This window comes from Aphelocoma coerulescens, chromosome 6, assembly GCF_041296385.1.
Source record: "Aphelocoma coerulescens isolate FSJ_1873_10779 chromosome 6, UR_Acoe_1.0, whole genome shotgun sequence".
Lineage (NCBI taxonomy): Eukaryota > Metazoa > Chordata > Aves > Passeriformes > Corvidae > Aphelocoma > Aphelocoma coerulescens.
Genome location: NC_091020.1, coordinates 22972766 through 22994493, shown reverse-complemented (window position 1 = coordinate 22994493; position 21728 = coordinate 22972766). Strand labels below are relative to the sequence as shown.

The 21728-nt window shown below is 54.5% G+C and overlaps 1 protein-coding gene across 2 annotated transcripts in view; it reads right to left on the bottom strand.

Moving 5' to 3' along the window:
• SLIT1 (slit guidance ligand 1) overlaps positions 1 to 21728 on the bottom strand; it is a 61356-nt gene that overhangs the window by 33176 nt on the left and 6452 nt on the right. The window contains exons 2-5 of one of the 2 annotated variants that reach the window (XM_069019852.1): positions 16030 to 16170; positions 15745 to 15816; positions 15389 to 15460; positions 14667 to 14738 (exon numbers count right to left, since the gene is read on the bottom strand). In XM_069019852.1, the coding sequence (XP_068875953.1) occupies positions 14667 to 14738; positions 15389 to 15460; positions 15745 to 15816; positions 16030 to 16109 (296 nt within the window). In that variant the 5' untranslated portion in view covers positions 16110 to 16170. The remainder of the gene's footprint in view (positions 1 to 14666; positions 14739 to 15388; positions 15461 to 15744; positions 15817 to 16029; positions 16171 to 21728) is intronic. The other variant, XM_069019851.1, reaches the window with a different exon arrangement.

Genomic DNA, 21728 nt, shown 5'->3' with positions numbered 1-21728 from the left:
TCTCCGGGGCCGCCCGGGCCTTTCTTTTGCCGTGTTGAGGGTGAGCTTTCTGTGTAAATCCCCAGGGCACGGTGGGGAGAGAATAGGTGTCTTTGTGAAAGAGGCTGGAAAATAAAGGGAAAAAATAGAAGCAAAAGCACAAAACCCAGGCCCAGCAGTGGAAGGCTGCAAGGACAGGAGCACAAAGATTCCCAGAGGATGTAAAGACAGTCCTACAACCGGGGGATCAGGGGTCGGCCGGCTGCAAGTGCCCTGCTCATGGGGGCACCAACAGCTCCCCACAGCATCCCCCCAGTCTGTAAGTGTCCCCAAATGCAGCCACCGTGCAACTTCCCCAGAGCCATGTCCTCATCCACAGCCTAGTTTCACATTCTCATTGCTCGAGGCACAATTCTGGGCACTGACAGACAGGAAAACCCCAGGCTGGGATAATCCAGAAGCACTCTGTTTCGGCCTTGTCATCACAGTCACCCCGTTGGCATCTCTCTGCAGATGGATGGGAATGGGAGAGGAACAGGTTCTGTCTGGCTGTGTGGAGATGGGGGCGCAGGAGGAACGGTAGTGATGAGCAAGGGAGGAGCGTAGAGAAGAGAGAACATCTTCAGCCACCACCGCTATTTGCCCCGTGAACTCCAGAAGCCAGAGCCCCCGCAAAGTTCAGCCAGCACCTAACCAGGCAAGGTACTCTAGAGCTCATAAAATTAAAGCAAAGCTGTCTTTCCCTTTTGCAGTGCTAGTAAAATATATCTCCGCCTAAGATGCTGAGACAGGATTGCTGCGCAGAGGTTGGGAAGGCCAGGGCTGAGCATCCCCCGGGGAGAGCGTGGGAAGAGCGGCGCCAGTGGATCCCCCCCAGCCTGGCTGAGAGCAGCAGGGGCAGCCTGGAACCCCCTCCAGCAGCCCCCCGGCTGTGGCAGCCCCGTCCCTACCCGCAGACGTGCCTGTTCAGACATCAACTCACATCATCCCAGATGGAGAAGAGCCTCCGAAGCCGGCTTTGCTCAGCCAGCCTCACAAAGTAGGGATGCTTGGGGGCTTTGAGAGCAATTAAGGACCTGGTCTGTGTTGGAGGCACTGGACTGATGTCCCCAGTACCCAGAGAGGGAGAGGGATGGGGTGTCATCCATCACCCAGAAGGGGACACTTTATCACTGGGACACCTCTGAGCACTCAGCCCAGACCCAGAGCCCTCCCAGGGATTTCTGCTCCAACCCTGACACTTCCAGTTTTCACTGTTGGGAAAAGAAGTACAGTCTCCTTTGCAACTTCGAAGGACATTCAATTCACCTCTTCCCAGCTGAGTGTTCAATGGTTAATTGCTCTCTGTCGTGAAAAAGACAAATTTAATTCTAGTCTGAATTTGTCTAGTTTCAGCCCCCAGCTATTGAATGGTTTTATGCTTTTTCTCTCTCCTTTTTTTTTTTAATTAATGGGGTCCCTATAATCAGGTTTTCCCCATGCAGGTATGCAGAGACAGGGATAAATTTCTCTCCTAGCCTCCTCTTGCATACACTAAATAGGCTGAGCTTTTTAATTCTTTTCACTGGAAGGCAGATTTTCCGGACCTCCAATTATCCCACACTTCCTCTCTGAGCACTTTCTAATTTCCCAACATCTTTCTAAACTGTGGGCTCTGAAGCAGAAACTGTGCTCAGCAGAGGCCTCCTCCTGCCCCCCAAAATGGCAACTCCCCAGTACCCAGAGCTACTCTGTGCATCCATCACTCCCTGAGCTGGAAGCCTGCATCCCAGAGCAGGCTTACACGATGGCTGCTAAGTCCTTTTCAGTGTAACCACATCCCCAGACACTGCTCCCCGTCTTGTAGCTGTGACCTACATTTTTTTTTCCCCAGCTGCGTGACCTTGCATGAGGATGTTTTCCAGTGCAGGTGTTTCAGGCGGAGCATCCCGCTAGACCGGCATCCTGCCAGCAGCGCCAGCGCTGCTCCTTTCACCTGTTGGCTCACGTTTCCTCCCAGACTGAGTTCTGTGACTGTGCAGGTGGTTTCTTCCCAAGCTACATCACCCACACCACTCAGCTCACCCTCAGCTGGTGCAAGGCAGAAAGAAGAGGCAACAAGAGATCAGGACATTGGGGGGATGATTGGCAAAAATCAGTATTGCCACCAAAGATTCCAAGACCACTGCAGCTCTGCAGAGATGGTGAACATTAGTTCACCACCATCTGACCCCCACTGCACCCTGCCAGAGAGGTGACCACTGCAATTCCCCCAGGGATTTCTACCAGTGAAGCACGCTGTCAGAAATGCTACACAGATTTTTTCAGAATATTAATGTTTTTTCATGGCAATATCCTCCAGGCAAGAGTAAAATGACTTGCAGGAGTCTCGGTATATCATGTCAGCACAGTCGCTACTTATCAACCCAATTTGTCAGCTCATCAAAAAAAATGATATCAGGTTTGTTTGACGAGAGCAATTTTCCATGTGGATTGGCATTAATTATCCTTTAATTCCTCCCTGATTGCCACCCGTATCGTTATTGTAACGGGGATCGGTGTCAAGCTGGAGGCAGAGCAGCGGCTGCCACCGGGGGGAGGTGTGGTGGGGATGCTCTATCGTCACTCACTGTGCTTCGGGGTTAATGACCTCACCTTCACTCTGGAGGTGACAAAGTGACTGATGCATAGAAAGTGTCACATCCCTCCCTACAGAGCCCAGGTCCTGGGCACGGGCAGTTGCTAAGAGACAAGACCAGGATGAAGAGAGTCAAGGAGGATGGGGGATAGGAAGATCCCGTCCTAAGGAGCAGGCTCAAGGGCACAATGGGGAATTGGAGCTACCCGGGTGAAGAGCCATGTTTGTGCAACCACCCCTGTCAGAGACGGGGACCTGCCGGCCCTACGAGTCCCTTTCCTTAGGCAAGAGACAGCCCTGGCCACAGGCACAGGCTGGAGCAGCCCTAGGAGAAGCCAATATTTGCTTTCTCTCAGTTAACCCTCAGACTGAGGAATGCGGGGTCACCACCTGTGTGGCTCCCTGCGGAGGCAGCTGTGTGTGGAGGGATGCAGGGATGTCCCCTTTTGGCTGTGCTGTTTATTTTCTCAATATTTGTGGAAGGAAACAAGAGCTGAGTGGGGGGAATGTGGGGCCAAGGATGGGCTGGGAGGGCTGGCCAACAGAGCGTTGGTCGAGGGTCAGCAGGTGATGGAGGTCAGCCAGCACTTCCCAACCACCCTATGTGTCCCTGTGACACCCAGCCAGGACCCTCCTCTGTCACCTCCCTCATGGATGGGGAGGGTGGCTGTGGGTCTCCCTCCTGAGCCTTGCCTCATTCCCTGGCTCAGCCATCTGCTTGGATGCAGCAGGACACACCAGAGCAAACCGCTGCCTTCACAAAAAGCTGTTTCAGTGTGAGTGGGCTCGTTCCCACCAGGACCAGGGCTTTGCCAGCTTTCAGTTGGAAAAGGTTCTGTGTGATGCTTGCTTCCATTAAACCTGGCCTCTTCTGTAGCCCTGCTCCCCCTAAAAAGCTAAAATCTCCCACAAAATGATGTGCTGACCTATGGCACAGGTGATATTCCCAGTAGACGACTGTCCCACAGCTTGTGTCCTCCTCCTGCTCTCAGCCATTAATAAAACTCAAAAGCAATGACCTTGAGGTTCCCGCCAGTGACACCAATCCCCAGCAGCCCTTCACTTCCACACTCTTCATCTCATTTGGGACTGACATGCTTCCAATCAAGGCTCTGCCAGCAGACAGGCTGTGAACACACAGCTCTGGCACCATGTAGCAGGTCTGGAGGAGAAATCTGGCTATTGGTGGGAGGCACAGCCCCTGGAGAGACGGGCAGGGCTGTCACCACATCTCTAACCCCTACAGATCTGGGAAATGCAACTGGCAGGGCCACACAGGCAATTTAGTTCCTGTCTCTGTGACTCAGTTTTCAGTCTGTAAATACAAAAAAAATATGCTGACATCTGCAGTGGTGGATGTTAGACTGAGCAAGCGCCCCAAGCTACTCTAAAGCCCAGGGGGAGGGCAACAAAGACTAAATATTATCATTCCTCATTGCAACCAAGACTGCAGAGCAGAAACTGCTGTGCCAGTGGTGCTGTCCCAGTGGGCTGTATTTGCAATGTCAGCTAATGATCAAGCTGAGGCACCTCTGAAAGCTGGACTTGCACACAAAGTGGTTGTCCCCAGCCCCACATCCCCAGAGCCAGTGGCAGGGAGAGTGAGCCTGATGCACCCCATGCTGCAGGCCAGCCAGGGAAGGTGCTTCCTCTGGTGCATCTGCCTGCTCACCCCGGGCATGGCTGGGGAGTCACAGCATCCGGGGAGCCTCAGAGCACCCCAGTCCCACGGGCTCATGCTTGGAGCAGCTGCCCTGCCGCAGCAGAACCAGGCAGCTGCCCGCTGGAACATCCCGGCTCCCAGCCCCAAGCTCCTTACCAGCGGCCCCTGCCTGGGGTTGGGGTTGCGGGGGTGTTTCCCAGTCCAGGATGCCCATCTGGAACCCATTAGGCACCTTTAATCCCCCTCATCCATTCTGGTGCTGTCTGCGCTCCCCCCCACCAACACACACAAACGCTGCCATTCAAGCAGTTAATTTAAACAAATTCTGCCCAGCCGCCACATCGAGAAGCGATGAAAAAGCCAAACGAAGCAGCTCAAAGCCAAGGGGAGAATGAAAAAAAAAAAGAAAGAAAGAAAAGAAAAGAAAGAAAACCACTCGGCACGGCAGGGCTGATACCCAGAAAGACCAGCTGCATCCTCCCATCCCAGCCAGCCCCAGTCCTCCCCTCTCGCAGGCAATCAGATACCATGCGGGCTGTGTAATTGGATGGCAAAGGATAGAGAGAGACATCTTAAAGCTTGGGTCTAATCTCATTAGCACCCGGCTGCAGGGATGCTGTGAAATCGTAGGATGCAGGAATGAGCAACATGCTGAGCCCGTGGGGAGGAGAACAAGCGAGCTGGAGCGGGACGACAACACCGGGAGGTGGAAATGCCTCCGGTCAGACAGCAAGAGCTGGAAACACCGCCGAGTCCTGGGAATGCAGCCAGCCCCCTTGCTTGCTCCTCACTCACTTGCTCCTGTTTACCCCACAAGCACAGATCCCCACTCCTGCTACAGGGCCCCGACTTTATCCCTATGATTAGTAATTAATAGTGCCAGCATTAATTGCTGGGCAGTAATAGCCTGGCTGTGCAATGGAGAGGAGCTGCCACGGAGTATCCCTGGGGTTGAATACCTACCCCCCAACCCACACCCATTTTGCATTTCCACCATTCTTGCCTCAGACCGGCACATACCCAGCAAAACACACATGATTATGTGCTGGTCCATGGCAAGAAGAATCACCAGATCCCAGGCAAACATCCCAAAAGGATGCCATGATGAGGTCAACTCCAACCCTCATCTCCAGGCCCCTTTTGCCACTGTGAGTCTGTGTCACATAGTGACTGGACAAAGGTTCCCCCTGGGAAAAAACATCCTAGATGGGGAAAGTGGAGGGGATGAACCACCCACGCATCTGTGAGGCTCCTAGATGGACAGAAGTCCCTTTGAGTGTCATACCAGGGATGGGAAGGTGCGGGGAGATACAGGGTCGAAATTCCCAGGTCCCTTTCCCAGTTCTGTCATGGGAGGGGTCCGAGGGTGGAGAACTTCCCAGCTCCAGGATGGGAGACACTTTTTGAGAGCTATTCCTGTGCTTTCCACAGTTAATACTCTGTCCATGCAACATAGCTAACATCTCTCACTCCTCCTCTGTAGAATCCCAAAATTACCATTTTCCCAAACACTCAAGAGGATGGTCAAGCTCTTTCCAGCTGTACCTCCCAGGGAAACCTCTCTCTTCCAGTTCCAGTGCCTGCAAAAAGTCTGTGCCACTTTATTTCTCTTCAAGCAGCTCCGCCTCAAAAACCATCCCCCATTGGAGGGGCAGCAAGGACCAGACAGGGAGAAGGATGGGTGAGGAAACCATTCTAAACCATTTTAAACCATCCCTGCCATTTCCTGCCTCCCAGTTTAGAGAAAACAAGACAGCGGGATGTCTTCAGTTACCAACAGCTCCCTTGGGAGCAGTAAAAATTAATCCAGCTTTTCCTATCCTGAAGGGAAATACAGGCACAAATGAAGATGAAAGCCTCTGTGGGCAAAGGGGGGTGCAACAACCATGGACAGGGAAGGCAGCTGGTAAGACCCCCTAATCCATGCTCTACTTAACTCTGTCAGGGCAGTGGGAGTCCCAACCACAGATGTCTGTGCCTCGCTGGTTAAGTGAGGATAAGCCTGAGATGATAATTAATTTAACACAGATGAGAATCTGGAAAATGAATCCCCACCTCCTCAAACCCATCCCCAACATGCTGCCAGCAGGGTTCCCTTGCACGTGGATGTCAATCAGCACACACAGGGAAATGGACTTACCAAACCAGGACAGCCTCAGCCCATCCTTGCAGGCAGGGCACAGCTTCCTTCCCCTTGGCAGTGCCTAGGAGCCCTGCTGCACCAGGAAACCCCCCAGGTGTTCGAAGGGGCATCTTCCCCACTTACACTCACCTGCTTGGCCCTTATGGCACTTTAGCACAGGGAACTCTACCCACCTACAGCACTGGATAAAGCATCCCAGTGCTCCAGGCAGCCTGCTTGGGCAAGAACTTGGAGCCCACCAAGCCCAGCTGCTGGTGTTGGGGTTGCAGGCTGTGTGGTCCGCGCCAGTGCCAAAAGCACCACAGGTCCCTTGGGAGCAGAAGAGAAAGAACAGGGCACAGGCACCCTGTTGGAAGCAGTGCTGGAAACTGCTGACAGCTCATTTTCATGGCAGTTCCAGCGCAAGAGATGAGGGGTTCCAGCACCCACCCAAGGAAGGATCAACCAGCAATCACAGGTTAATTACCTGGCTCAGCACATTCACACATCTGTGGGATACACGTGCAGTGGTACCAAGTTATAACTTAGCCTCAAATCACTGCATAAGACTTTTTTCTTCCACATTCTGGAACTCAAATTACCAGAGGCTAATTCTGCTCACGATTCTTTAATATTACTTTGAACCCTTCTACTATTTGAGCTGTGAAAACGGGAGGAAGGAAATGCCTTTATTCTGTTCTCAAAATGTATGGACAAAGGGATCAGCTCCTCCAAGTGCTCTTTTAACTCTTTCAGCGGACCAAAGGTGGCCATAGGCTGAATGTGGGACAATGCAGGCAATGAGCTGTGAGGCAGAGAGGGAATAAATAATTCCAGTGTTTTAATAGCTGTGTAATTAGCACTGCTGCTCAGCTTTAGGAAGATCTGATTTTTCATTGCTTTTTCCCATGGGTTGCAAATTCCCATTTGCCGGTGCACCACTGGGAAGCTGGACAGGGACGTTCTGCACGATGCCACGTGAAGGGGGGGACTTTGCTGAAAGGGGCAGGGGGCTGGAAGCTGCACCTCACCACAGACTCAGCCCCCTTTGCTTTAATGACATTACAAAAGCCAAATCCAAGTCTGCGCCCAAAGCGAGACTGAGGGTGAGCCCAGCAGAACCAGTGGCTCAAGGAGAGAGCCCCGGGAGTGGAGCTTGACCCTGTGCATTGCCAGGGAAACCTTGGAAGCGTCTCAACAGCCAGAAAACTGGAGCCGGCCGTGAGTCAGGAGCACAACGGGGTGCATGGAGGGAATGGGGCAGATTATCTCCAGGCAGCCGTCTGGCAATGCCCATGCCTGGCAGCCCTGGCTCGCTGGCAGGATAATGGCACAGAACAGAGCCAGGGTGTGCCTGTGCAGGGGTTGCACCAGCACCCCAGTGGGACGGGGCCCAGGCTGGTAGGAAGCAAAGGGGGAGGCTGCTCATCTGCAGGTTGGGGCATGGTTGCTACCCTCACCCCAGCTCTCCTGTGCCTCTGGAGACTGTGGGTCAAGTCCCGAAATGCTTGTGGAAATGCTTAAATATAAAGGGATCTTAAAAATGTGTTTAATTCGTGAGGCTTTCAGGTTGTCTGCACTCAGAATCACCCAGGGAGTCTTATTGCCCCCCCACCCCAAAAAGCTGAGATCTGTGGCACATTAATGATGGAGGAAGAAGGGGGAGAGCAGCAGGCAGTGAGCAGCTCCCTGCACTAGGGTGCTCCTTCCCAGCAGGCTCATCCAGTACAATACCCCAGAGGTATCTGTAAGGATGCTCTCCCCAGGGGCCAGCAGCACAAGGATGTGCCAGCCTGCCTCAGCTTGGCCCTTCTGTAGCCCCCTGAGCCCCGCCAAGGCTGGGGGTGCCAGGAGCAGTCCCTCAGCGCCTGGCAGCCTGCCGGGGAGGGGGCTGGCCGCCCGCCCGCCTGGCAGCATCCTTCCCTAGGTAACCTCCCCACCTATTAGTGGCACATTTGTTTCCCTTCGTTTCCTTAGAGCTGTCACGAGCCACACTGACTCTTTGTTCCCGGGGGCTGCAGAGAGGCCTCCCTTCCCCCTCCCATCGGCTGGTGTGGGGGGGTGTCTTGCAGCATACAGACCCCGCATTTCCCCCCTCCCCCCAGCCACAGGGGTAAACACGCTGCCCCTCCTCATTGGTATTCGGGGGGACACATCCCAGCCTGGCCCCCCCAGCCCTGCTCTGTCCCCAACAGAAGGAGCTTTGTCGGGGAGCACGATGGGGTACGGCACCCGGAGTCCAAAACATGGGCATGGTGACAGCAGGAACACTTGGCCCTCACCCGGCAAGGGGAGGGGGACACTGCTACAGGGGGAGCTGGGACAAAATGAGGGATGCTGGGGAAGGGGAAGCAGGAAGGTCTGCTCTGGGAAAGCCGCTCCCTGCTCTGACCTTGGCGCTTTGCTCTTGGACAGCAGGCCTCTGCACAGAACGTCAGCACACACACATCTGTGCAAAGAGCAAAGGGGCACGTGCCCAGGGAGCCAAAGCAACCCTGCTCCAGCACGGGAAGATGAAAACACAATGCTGTGCCCACAGGCTCCTTCCCACGCAGTGGCTGCGGGCTCCTGAGCACTTGCCGAGCTCCAGAACCAGCACAAAACCTTGCTGGAGGAAGTGAACCTCAAGCAAAGCCCCAACAGGAGTGACCGTGGGAGGTGGGGGCGGGTGTCTGGCACAGGAGAGCCAGGGCACAGCCAGAGCCAGCCCACCACAGTGACAACATTTCCAGGGAGCCAACAGGCAGGCAGGCACTGAAAATCCCCCACTAAATTGAAAACAGGGCTCAGGCAAGTCCCCACCACTGGGAGGGAGCAAAGCTGTGGCACACGCATTCCCTAGAGAGCATCCCCACCTGGCACCCACACCTCCCACCTGGCACCAGCATGACTACCCATTGTGGGGGCACGGGACCGCTCTTTTATCCAGCCCTCACCAAGCACTCATTTTTTTCACCATCTCTGCCTTCCCTATCCGGGGTTTTCCTGGTGCAGCCCGAAGAGGAACGGTCACTAGTACAGTCTCGCAAGCAACACCTCCCACGCGCAGCCAGCCCCATCCGAGCGGGGCCTGTTTTGTTATTCCTTTCTCTGACAGCTCCTTTTTCACTTGTCACCCTGTTTTGCTACTACTCAGCTCACAGCTTCCTCCGGCGTGGCTGTGATCCTCTCCTTCTTGAAGGATGTCATTTGCATTTTCTCAAGTTATTTAGCAGCCCTCCATTTTTCTCTGCCTGCTTTTCTAAAGGCAATTAGGGCTGGGTTTAGCCAAATGCAGGGGTGGTGCGAGGAACCTGCCCCAGACCTCGCCATAATATCATCTCTCCTACCCAGGCAGCACACCCAGCTGTGGTGCTCTGCCACTCAGCTCAAAACTCCATCATCACCCAGATCTTTAAATACTCCTGGGTCCAGAGTGGGCCTGGACCAGCCCCTGGTCCCTCTGTCAGCTCCCAGACAGAGGCAGTCGTAGAGCATCGCTATTTCTCTGCAGGCACTGGCTGCAGGAGAAGAGTCTCACAGGAGCGTGACAATCCCCCCAGCTCCTACAACATTTCACATGTCCCCGGCTCAGAAAGTCACCAGCCCTGATTGAGATGTTAATGCTGTTTCCAGGGAGCCCCTGCCCTTACAGACTGAGAGCAGCACGGCAGCCCTTCCCCCTGGGCTTGGCTGCCAGCTAAGATGTGGCACCATCTCCTTCACCATTTTTGCTGGCATGGGTCCGACAGAAACTGACAGTCTGCGGCCCATGTCCTAAATCTCTCTCCTTCTGGAGACAAGACTTTTTTCCCCCTGCTCTCTGCTCACCCTCTCTCAGCTCCCATTCTGCCTGAGCAAGGAGCAGCTACTGCAGCTTTTGCTGGGGGAAGCCACTGGGCAGCCACTCCCATGGGGATACATCAACCCAGGATTGTGACTCCCCTGCGAGAGCAACTCCCCAGAGCTCCTCTCAGCCAAGCACCCACTGCTCCTCTCCTCCCTCGCATCAGTTCGGCTTTCCTCGGAGAAAACTATTTATTTATAGCCATCCTGGCTGCCTTTAGCACATTTCAACAGCCCACGTCTTTGCCTCCCTGATGATGCGCCCGCAGCATTTCTGTCCTCACCCTGCTGCTGCAGCCATTCCAGACTCCTGTCTCCTCCTCGCATCTCCCATCCAGAACCCCCAAATGGGCTTAGAAACAGCTTCAGGAGGAGGTTTTAAGGGGAGGTGAGCAGAGGAGGGAGAGAGTGCTACAAAACTCCTTTCTCATCCTTCTCCCATTCTTCCCAAGGGAGCAGAGAGAAACTCTGCATGCTTTTCCTGTTGGGAGCTGTTGGGAAACCCAAAAAAACCCCAACTCCTGCCAGCTTGGGAGAGTTGGTGAAGGAAGGTCTACCAGCATCCCCTTGGCTCCTGGTGTGCATCAGGACTGTACTGGAGCACCATTGCTGAGCCAAGATGTGTAAGCTGCAGTGCACTGGGGACCAACACTGCAATAGAAGAGGTCACCTTCTTTCCTGGGTAATCCTCAGTGGAAGGAAAGATCTATCTTTTTATCAGCTCTCTACTTCACAGGAGATGTGCTCTTCCCCAGTGAGCTGCTGGGGGACCCTGGCTTTCCCCCTCTCCCCCCCCCCCCGAGCCCACAAAGCTTTGTTCTTCCGTCCAGTGCTGACAGTTTAATTAAACCCAGTTTGAGAACGGGTCACTGAGGTCAGGTGCTCTCCAGCGAAACCTCAGATCAGCACCATTTCCAGCCACCACGACTGCTTAATGAGTTATCCACTCATTGCGGGGGACATAAATAAAGGAGGCCATGCGGGGAGTCCCCCTGCCCCTGGCCCCACTGCCAAGGACCACCCCCCCCAATATCTCAGACTGAAATGGGCTCTGGGCAGGCGTCAGCTCAATATTCCCAAATTCCAAGGGGAAAACATTCCTCTCCAGGCGTCTCACCTCCCCCATGCCCTCATTTGAGGTTTGCTTTCCGTTGGCCCTTTCCTGCCATTCCCCGGTTTATTTAAGCCCGACGGATCAGGTTTAACTTCAACCCTTTCCATTATCCCGATGCACAAATGCTCTTTACAGCCAAGTTCCGTGTAACTAATTGTAGCTTGAGCCAGGCTGGGAGACCACAAAGTACCACCAACGTGGATTAGGCTCTGACACTCAGGAGGTGGACAAAGAACTCTCCATCCTGACCTGAGGGACTCCTCTTGTGCTCCTGAAAAATTTTCATCAGGCTCAGTGGGAAAGGTACAGTGGGAAACTGCTGTATGGATATCACATACCCCTAATTCAACAGACTTGCCTTCATCTTCTGTGTTACTGATGTGCTGAAAAAGATGCATCAAGACTGTGTCTAGAAGAGGCTGGAGCATCCAGGCCAGCACCCAAGGGCCCATCTAAGCACCCCCCACCAGTTCCTGCATCCAACCCTGGCTTTCTGCTTCAGCTGCCACCTGACAGCTCATTTCCCAACTAAACAGATCTCAGCCTGACTCAGCCAGTTTTTGCTAATTCAAGACCTCCCAGTACAATGGTGTGAGGACATGAGGACCTAGCAGGTACTCCAGAACTCGAGAAGCATGCCATGGGTGGCTGCCACCTGCAGTGGGCAGGTCGAGGGGAGGCTTTGTTTCCAGCCTGTTTGCTGGAAGTGGTCTGGAGATCAGGATTTGCAAGAAAGTGGTGCTGGTAAGAGCCTTCTCTTCCTACACCAGCACAGGTCCCAGCCCATTTCTGGGCAGGGAGGGGGCCCTGAGCAGTGGGGCCACCCCAGATCCATTTCAGCAGTTAAACAAGTGCAAAGCCCAGTGGGGAGGCTCCAATTTCGTTCAAGGAGAGCTGATTTCAATTTAGCTTAAACCTGTTCCCCACTGACTCATATCCCTGTAGCCTGACCTGGGTTTGCAGCAATTTAAGAGTGTCCTTATGACCTTCTGCACTGGCTGGACTAGCACTGGTCCAGACCCCACCTCCTGCTAAACCAGCATGTGTGTCTAGACAAGGCACCCAGGGCACCCCTTGCCCCACCATCCCCCCAAAACATCCCTGAGCACCTCAGCAACAGGCAGCCTCAAGGAGAGAGAGCAGCAGGTCCTCCGGCACACAGGGCTCTGTTGCACAGATGCAGAACTCGAGGATCTGCCAGGACACTGGCTCCTGATGTGCTGTCTGGGCAGACCCCAGCGCCGCTCCCCTACCCTCACTAATGTGTGTGGGGCAATGTGCTGCAGGAGGATGGTGGGTGGCTCCATGTGTCCCCTGTCCCCAGTCCCACAGCTCGTCACAGGGACTCTCTGCTCCAAGCATGCACCAAAGCTCCCCAAGACATGGCACCAGCTATAGTCGAGGAGCTGCAAAATCTGAGCCCGTGCACACAGCCCCATATTGAACAAGAGAAGCTCCAGGTGCTGGTATCCAGGCAGTTTGCCATGGCAGAAATGCCCAGAAAACAACTTCAAGAGAGGGTGGGAGGGAATAGGTTTGAAATAACCACCACATTGCAGGAAGCAGTAAAACAACAGGAAGAGGCTGAAATGCACCTGAACATGATGAGGTGGCTGCAAGGAGCATCTTGCACAGCCCTCTTACACCCACGCTGGTATGTACAGCCCCGTGCATGCTGTGGCATAGTCCTGGCTCCACACGAGCCAGGCAGCTGTGTAGGGGGCACACTGTATGTGTAGGATACACACATGCTGCTCTTCTGCATCTCCACAATGAATTGTTAGGGTTTGCTTGTTGAAAGAGCCTGGTATTAAAATCTAGAGAGGATTAAAAAGGAAACATTAATATTTGTACAGTAATTCTCTTGCCCATGTTTCTGTTATGCAATGCGTGGCTGGAGGAGGATGGGCCCTTGCTGGCGCCACGATATGGCACAGCTGAGCTCAACAAATGCCATTTGATAATTAATTGAACGCCTGTGCTATCAGCTGCCATTACCTAGGCCCATCTTTGGCACCTGTCCACCACTTCACACATCCCATGCTGGCAACCCACACAGCATTTTAACCCTTCATTACACACCTCAGGCTGGACTCTGGGACTGACTCCCTGGCACTGTTGGAAGAAAACGGCTCAGCCACAGCCTGCCTGCACAGGCAGAGCTGCCTGGCCCCAACATGGCCATGGCTGTCCTGGGAATGTCTCGGCCCATTTGGTTATTTCATCCACTCCTGCCCTGCCCCAGCAGGGACCTGGCATCCTCATGTCACAGCTGATTGATGGAGATACAAGATGCAGCACGCAGAAAGCTCATGTCCCAGCTACTACCACCCCAATCCACAGGGTATAAGCTGCTTCTCTGAGTGATGGCGAGCACCCAGCCCCAGTCTGGCACGCACCCTCTCCTCCTCACAGCACCCTTCCCAATGTATGTGGTGCCTGACATAGCTGAGAGCCTGTAAACACTTTGTTTGAACAATGCTGGCACTGCTGAAAGCACCATTGCCTGAGCAAAACAGCCCCAGGCAAGGGAAAGCCAATATGGAAAGGAGAATATTTATCGAAACCCTCCCCAGGCAGCCTGCTGCTGCACAGAGGGAGGAGGAGCAGAGAGATCTGTGGAGCTGGGGCTTGCACAGCAAGAGACAGTCCCTGAAGTTGTTTCTGCAGGTGCAGAGGGACAGGCAGGGATGGGGACAGGTAGAGCGATGCAGGGAGGGGGCAGCAGGCATGAAGGGCAGGGTCTGCCCCAGGCAGGGCTTCCCCCTCCTTCTCCAGACACCTACAGAAAGGCAGCTCTTGAGCAGGGCTGTGGGGCTCTCTGTGCCCCATGGAGGTCTCTGGGCAGGACGTGACCCCCTTAGGGACACCCTTTTCCACCCTCCTTTCATGACAGCCTGGGCTAGTGTGTAAGGGAACCCTGCTCCAAAGCCCGTGGTCCAGGGAGGATCCAGGGAGGAGGCTGAGGGGCTCACAGCACCTCTGCACCTGACACTGTGCAGGCACAGCCCAACTCTGCGATGCCAGGCCCAGCCCAGACTGCCAGCACCTCATCCCACATCCCCATGTGTTACAAGGACATCTTTAACACTGCCAGTCTCAGGTCTTCTGCAAGTCACAGCCCATTTCCCACCTTGCTGCATGCTCGGGTCACACAAACAGGGTGCGTTCCCCTGCCACGTGCCGAGCCTTCATTGGGACAACATACCAGTAACCACCAGCACAACCCCCCCAGGAGCAGCACCCTCCTGGGACATCAGTGCCCCTCCAAACCCCATGGCAGCCCCCCAAGCAAGCCCACACCACTGCTGGGCAGGGGAGCCTGGTGATCACAGAGGGTACTTACAGCCGCGACAGCGCCTGGTTGTTCTGGAAGAGAAGCTCGGGCAGGGTGTGCAGCTGGTTGCGGTTCAGCCGCCTGCAGGGAAAGAAGAAAGGGTCAGGGTTTGGGGGACAAAGCAATGACCCCACCTGCAACCCAGCTGGGTGCATCAGCCACAGCTGGGTGCTTTGGCTCGCTCAGAGAGGCCAACAGAGCAGAGCATCCCACCTGGCAAGGACAGCCCCATCCTGCACACCACAGTCCCAGGCAGGGACAACAAATGGGGCACTAATAGACCTACTCACAATGTTGTAATTACATGCAGAGAGGACTCCAAGCTGTTAACTGCTGACTGCTGCTTAACTGCTCTTTTAACCTGCTGCTCGATCAGCTCCTCATATTTGCTCGAGCAGCTTGGGATTTTTAAACTGCTGAGCTATTTTACTGAGTACTGGACCAGAACTTACAGCTCCCTCGCTAACACACAGGACACAGCTGACACAGCAAAAGTCATTTGTGTTTAACCTGCTCCTCACCTCAAAAGCGTCAGAAAGGACTCTAAGATCTGTAGAAACAGAAATAGGTTTGCTTCCCACACTGTCAAACACCACTGCCACGCAGAAGAGAAGCTGTTTGAAGTGAGGCAGCACCGATACATTAGGGTTTAAGGAAAAAAGGAAAGGATGCTCTCTGCAACTAAATCCAGTGGCCCCTCACCAACCCTCCCTCCATGACCAGGCACTCACAGCCGCTCAAGCTCCTTCAAGTCATCGAATGCCCCACGCTCCACCATGCTGATCTGGTTTTCCATCAGCTGCCTGCAGAGAGAAGGGGTCAGCTTTCTGGAAAAGTGGTCCCCAGTGCCCCATTACTTCTTTTGACCCAGGGCACCTCACTCCCACTATCCCCTCAACACACCCCAGACTCTTCCTACTCTCTCCCAGCTGGAAGCCCACCACTCAGCCCAACACAATACCCTCTAGCCCTGCTGGCTGAAGCCCACAGAAAGAGGCTGAGCAACTCTAGTAGCCCCAGGAGGGGCCACAAGCCAAGCACAATATCCAGCAAGGTGGGGGCAGCTGGCCCCTCATCAGGAACTCACAGGACACGGAGCTGCTTCAGCCCAGCAAAGTCATTCTTGTTGATTCGCGTTATGTTGTTGCCATTGAGCTCCCTGCAGAGAGAAGAGGAAGAAATTAGCATGGAAGCACTCAGGAGGTGGCCAGGCACTGCCCCCCCCCCCCCCGTACCTCCCCAGAAACAGCAGGCAGGGCCCAAAGGACAGCAGTGGCTGGTGCAATTCCCTCACCAGGAGTGGCCCCTGGCTCCAGAGAGGACCCTCATCCTCAATGGCCAGCAGTGCTGGGCACACAGAAGTCTGGCTCACCATGGGTCTGTAAGCTGGCATCTTTCATGGGCCATAAGGCAACAAGAGGCAGGGACTGTCTGGCTCCTCTCTGTTCCCATGCCAGATGCACTCCTTGGGATGCATGTCACCCCATTTGCATTCTGCAAATGCAGCGAACACCTGGGAGGGTCATCCCAAACACACAGAGTTATTTAGAGAAGGCAGGGGTAACAAGAAACAAGCATAAGTCCCCAGAACGGCAGGATCCCTCCAAACACCCAGCTGCAAGACACTTACATGTGTGACACTTACATGATAATGGCTCCTGCCATTACCCGTGCATCACAGTGCACAGCCATGTCACACCTTCTATCTGGAGAATAAGCCACACTCAAGTTTCACCTGCCAAGAGACAGCTTGCACAGGACAAGCTGCTTTGTGGCATCACTCTCTCATTCAAAAGCCCTGGGTTGAGCACAGGGACAAGCAATCCAGCCAGAAAGGAGATGCTGCCCCTCCTTGCTCATCCTGCTGGTGGAAATACAGGGTCCCTACACCCACCCCATGGCCTCGGTCCTGCCCAGGCTCTGCTGAGCACCACAAGAACATATGTCCCACTGCTGGACACGCACATGGGAGGGCCTTTGCTTGCAGCCTGCTGGCTACACCTTCCCCAGCTCTCCTCAGCCATGCTCTCCAGCATGCTCCTGCTAGGATTATCCTGCTTTAAAATACATCAAGCCAGGAGCTGCAGAGATTTGCACCTCACACTCAGCTTTGCAGTGCCTTTCCGCATTACAGGATGTGATTACTGTAGAAAAAGCAGGACCATCAGCCCTGGGACCCACGGTCTGCAGAGCTGGGGATCTCTGTGCAGCCCCCTATTGCAGGAGAGAGTCTCCCTGATTGGCATCACGAAGCATGGCAGTGTTTGCTTCTTGCCCATGAGGCCAGCCTGCCCAAGGCACGTGCTGGAGATGGAGGATGCCTACGCGAACACATGGCCCAGGGAGGGCTCCCATGCTGGAGACCCACTGCCTGCACTGAACACAAACACAGAAATCAAGAGGAAAACAAGCAACCTACAGGAGGGGAAGGCAGTCAAGTGAAGCATGAGCTGCTGGAGCCAGGGAAGGAAAGAGGCAGGAGAGTGCCACCGTGGAGCAGGTTGGGGTGCTTGGGGCCGGCCCACGGCGGGTCTGTAACTTCCTGAGCCCTGACAGCGGCACCAGGGAGCAGGAATGTCTCATGTCACACGACTGGCTGAATACACAGTCCATCATTCCCATCTAGAGCCAAAGCTTCCCTCCACCGGGCTCTGCAGCCATGCGAGGGGCCAAGGTCAGCGGCAGGCTGGCCTCGGGGCCGCCGAGCAGCGTGTAGGGCCACCGGGTGCAGCCAGCGCAGCCGCGCACCCCGGGGTGCTCTCATTGTCCTGCTGAAACGGCTGATAATGGCTAATGAGTTCCAGCTCGCCATTATAGCCCCGTAATTACAGCGCTATTCAGCGCCGAGATTGCCGGGCTCCTGCCATTATCCAGCCGTGTGTGCCTGTGTTGGGAAGGAGGTTGGGAGAGCACCGTTACTAGGACACAGATGAATGCAAGCGGGAATGAATAGAGGTTCCTCAGCCCCAGTGATTAAACTGAAACCCACACTCGGGCTCTGCAGCCCCACGACTCCCCTCGCTCCCAGCACGGCCAGCACGAAGAGAGGACAGCAGGCTGCCGGGGATGGGCCTCCGAACTAGACGGTCCTGACCCTCTCAGTAGGAGCAAAAGCCATGGTCAGGCAGGCTGTAAGTCCCAGGCATGAAGCACTGGGGTGTGTCACACGTTTTAGGGACATTTATCACCGCAAAGGGGGTCGCTTGGTATGTGCAGTTGTGTGGCCACCTCCCACTGGACCGAAGCTCTGGAGTCAGCTAAGGCCAGGGAGAAATCACAGCTTCAGGAGTGGTTTTCTCCAAATGCCCTAAAGGTTCCTTGGCAAAGAAGATTGTCTGGAAGACCCCCAGGGCCACGCTGGAGGCAATGGCACCCATTCGAGTTCCTGGTGAGGGAGGGTTCCCAGCAGGACTCCTGGCACCTTCCTTCAAACATGCCTAACATTACTCTGGCTACAACGTGTAACTGGGAGTCGAGACATCTCTGGTACTGCAGAGAGATAGAGCAGAGAGGCTTGATTTAGAACTGCCCCACCTGACAGCCAGGACTCACATCTCAGCCTGCAAAGCCCAAGGAGGTGCTGTCCTCAGAGCACCAGCATCCCAGAGCCTTAGCCAGAGGCAGAGCACAGGCAAAGCAGCATGGAAACATGCAGAAACACCAAAGAGCCACAGACTAGACATGGCCAGTCCCTGCACATGCCGAAACCAGGCTCTGCCCTCTCTCCCAGGCATTTTCTGGGACAGTGCAGACCAAAGACTGCAGCACCAGAAGGCACAGGCAGGACTGCTGCCCACACAGCCCACCCTAGCCTCCACTCCCTGCATGCTCACTGAGCATCCTTGGGATACTTCAGCAGTGGGGCTGTGTCTCAGGGCCCCTTGACAGTCCCACTCCCTCAGAGACTGGCTCTGTGTGCTCCCTGACAACTGCTCCCAGCATCCCTCCATGCCTTTGTTCAGGTAAATGATGGCCTTTGCAACCAAGACTGGAACGAACAGCAGGTAAAGCCTATTTGTAAGGATGCCGAGGCAACACTGCCATTTAACTTCATGACATTTTTTCCCCTCTGAACCCCCTTCAGTTCCTCATGGAGATAAATTACAGTCTGCAGTGCCCAGAAAGCCGGATCCCTGCTGCTCAGCTGCTCACCCACTGCCTCCATGCCCTTTCCTAGTGAAGCAAAACACTCTGCCCTGCTCCACACAGCAGAGCTTCAATAAGGACTGATGTGTCTGGGGAACTGCCCAGCAGATTGGTTGTATTTCTGGACTGTGACTTGAAAGCAGAAACACAGGGTGTGCTCTTTTCTCACTAATTCAAAGGATTTAACACCAGAAAGCATCCTCAAGTTAATTTTGGCTGCCTTCCTCTCTCCCCCCAGCACTCCAAATCTCACACTGCTGCTGGAGAGGCGGCGAATTTTCATTTACAACGCTCAAGTTTCAGAAACCCCCCTCCCATTTCTCCCTGGGTAGAGGAAAGTCATTAAAACAATCAGTCCCTTTGCTACATTGCTTGTGGATCATCCCACTCCCAGATGGGATGTCTGTGCTGCAGCAGGGTTTGTTAGACTGGATTTGCATAGTCTGAGTTTATATTTGGTTTCTAGCTTTGGATGGCTTATCCATTCCCAGGGGGTCCGATGTGTCTTTTCCTTTTGCAGGGTTTTCAGCTACACTAACTCAGTAACAACCTCAGAGAGCACAAATGCTGAGAGTTAATTTATTAAATACAGCCAACATGAATGATATTTCCCTGGGCACTGATTTATCAGGAGCGGGAAGGAGCAGACAGCGCAATCCCACTATCCCTACTCCGTTGCAAGGCATCAGCTATTCAGCACACATGTGACTCCTGTCCTTGCGGCTCAGCTCAGCTCTGCTCTCCTGCTGAGGCAGAAATCCTAACTGCTCTGCTCCCCAGAATCCTGCTTTTAAGAATGCAGAGGGAAAGCCTGTGAGATGAATTCCTGCATTGGCACCCACCAGTGGCAAAATGTGCCCCAGCCCATCAGTGCCAGCACAGAGCACACAGCCCACAGCTCTGGGCAGTGACTGCAGGGGCTGGTGGAGATGGATCCATGCTCCTGTGGTGCCTGCTGCAAGGGCCACCCCTGCCCTGGTGCCTGGTGAGGCTGGCACTTCTATTGTCCATGAGATGTGTCCCTCCCTTGAAAGTCTTCACTGCTCCGCTGTTCCTGCCCTTGCCTCAGAGCACCTGCTCCCAAGGGCATGGCTCCCCTCCCAGCAGCTCCAGAGCCCTCATCCCAGAGCCTTGACCCCAGCTGGAGCCGGCAGTGCCAGATAATAATCAGGGAAGCGGAGAAATGAAGGCTGGAAGGTCACGCACCCCACAGCAGTACCTCTGCCACCCTCCATCAATCCAGGCAGATGCACACACTGCTCCTTCAAGGACAGGGACTGAAACTACCCTGTGCCTTATTCCAGCATGTCACTGCTCCTGCCTCAAGGACATTCCCAAAACTCTGACCTGAGCCTCTCCCACAGCAGATGAACCCCGTCTCTGCCTGGCCAGGTCACCACAGTGCAGAGACCTAGTTGCTCCCTTGCCTGTGCAGGCCTCTTTCCCAGCCCACTTCTCCCCACCAATCCCCCAGTCCCAAGGGCACAGCTCTCCCTCAGGGCCTCTCTGACTTGCAGGGGCAGGACCCACTCTGTTCCTGCTCCCATTCCACATCTGTGCTGTTGGTGACTCTTTCCCACCAAGCACTTTCCTCTAGTCCCCAGGCAACACCTTCCTTTCTGTCAGCTCATTCCTGCCATTCACCAAGCCCGCTCTGAAATCTCAGCCCATTCTCCAGCCCTCTCGCATCTCTCCCAGCCTGGTGGCATCTGCAACTGTCATAAGCAACTCGTGTCCCATCACACAGACTGCTAATGGGAACACGGATGAGGCTTTGACTCCAGACTGACCCCTGTGCTCAGCACTGGGGGGCAGAGCCAGCTGCAACCTTTCATCCTACACTTTTATTGCATTTTTCAAGTCTTCTCAAGATTTCACCCAGCTGCTGGAATGTAACTGAGCCCTAGCACAGGCTCACTGAGCTGCTCAAACAAGGAAAGGTGGAGCAGAGCCCTTCCCAGTCCTGGGAGAGCTGGTCCCCTCCAGCACTGGCACCGCATTCACCAGCTCCCTGGAGCCCATTTGGGCATGGCTGGGTGCTAACTCCATCCCCTCCAAGGTACCAGGGAGTTACAGGGTGCTGCTCAGGGAGGGGACACTAGTCATGCATGTCCTGGGCTGACATAGCTGCACAAGGGGCTCAGCACCTTCTTGCCCTTTCCCATCCCATCCCATCCCTGTTCTGACCAGACCCCTCAAGACGAGCAAAGGTGCCCAAGGGCTACATCGAAGACCCTTTAGGGGTGTCATTCACAGGGTGAACACCTTGCCAGCACCGCCCCTACCAGCTGCCTGCAGGTGCCCAACAGGCAGAGCCCCAGAAGTGCCGTTTGGGCTCATCTCAGAATCACTGCCCAGCCCCAAGCACAGCGCTGGCCCCAGAGCACAGGAGCTCTGTAAGCTTTTACGAGATAGTACAGCAGGTTAGCGTCACGACAGATCTTTAAGCATTACAAACAGCATCGATCATGCAAGTAACAGTGAGGATCCGGAAGGCTTTCTGTTCTCCTAACTTCTCTCTGGGGTTTTCATGCCACAGCCATTAGCTGCTCGCAGGCAGGGAATGCTTTACACTCACGCAGCATTGTGGTTATTACCTTCAGGTTAAAAATAAATAAATAACCTCCCTGAACCCCAGGGGGAGAGAGAAAAGGCAGCAGGTCATTTCTGTTCCATAAATGTGGAAACTGAGACTCAGCCAAGAGAACAGATTTTCCTGGATACCCACAAAATTTGGCTTTTTATGCTGTGCTGAGTGGCCTGGTGAGGAGCTGCTCTGTAGCTTCTCTGCTTCCCAGGGCAGGGGAGGCTGCCCAGCCCTCAGGCTTCATCCTACCACTCATCAGATTAAGTTCCACTTTGCATCTTCCTCAGCAAAACCTCTTTGGCTCATCCATCCTGGAGCTGCTCACAGCAGGGATGGGA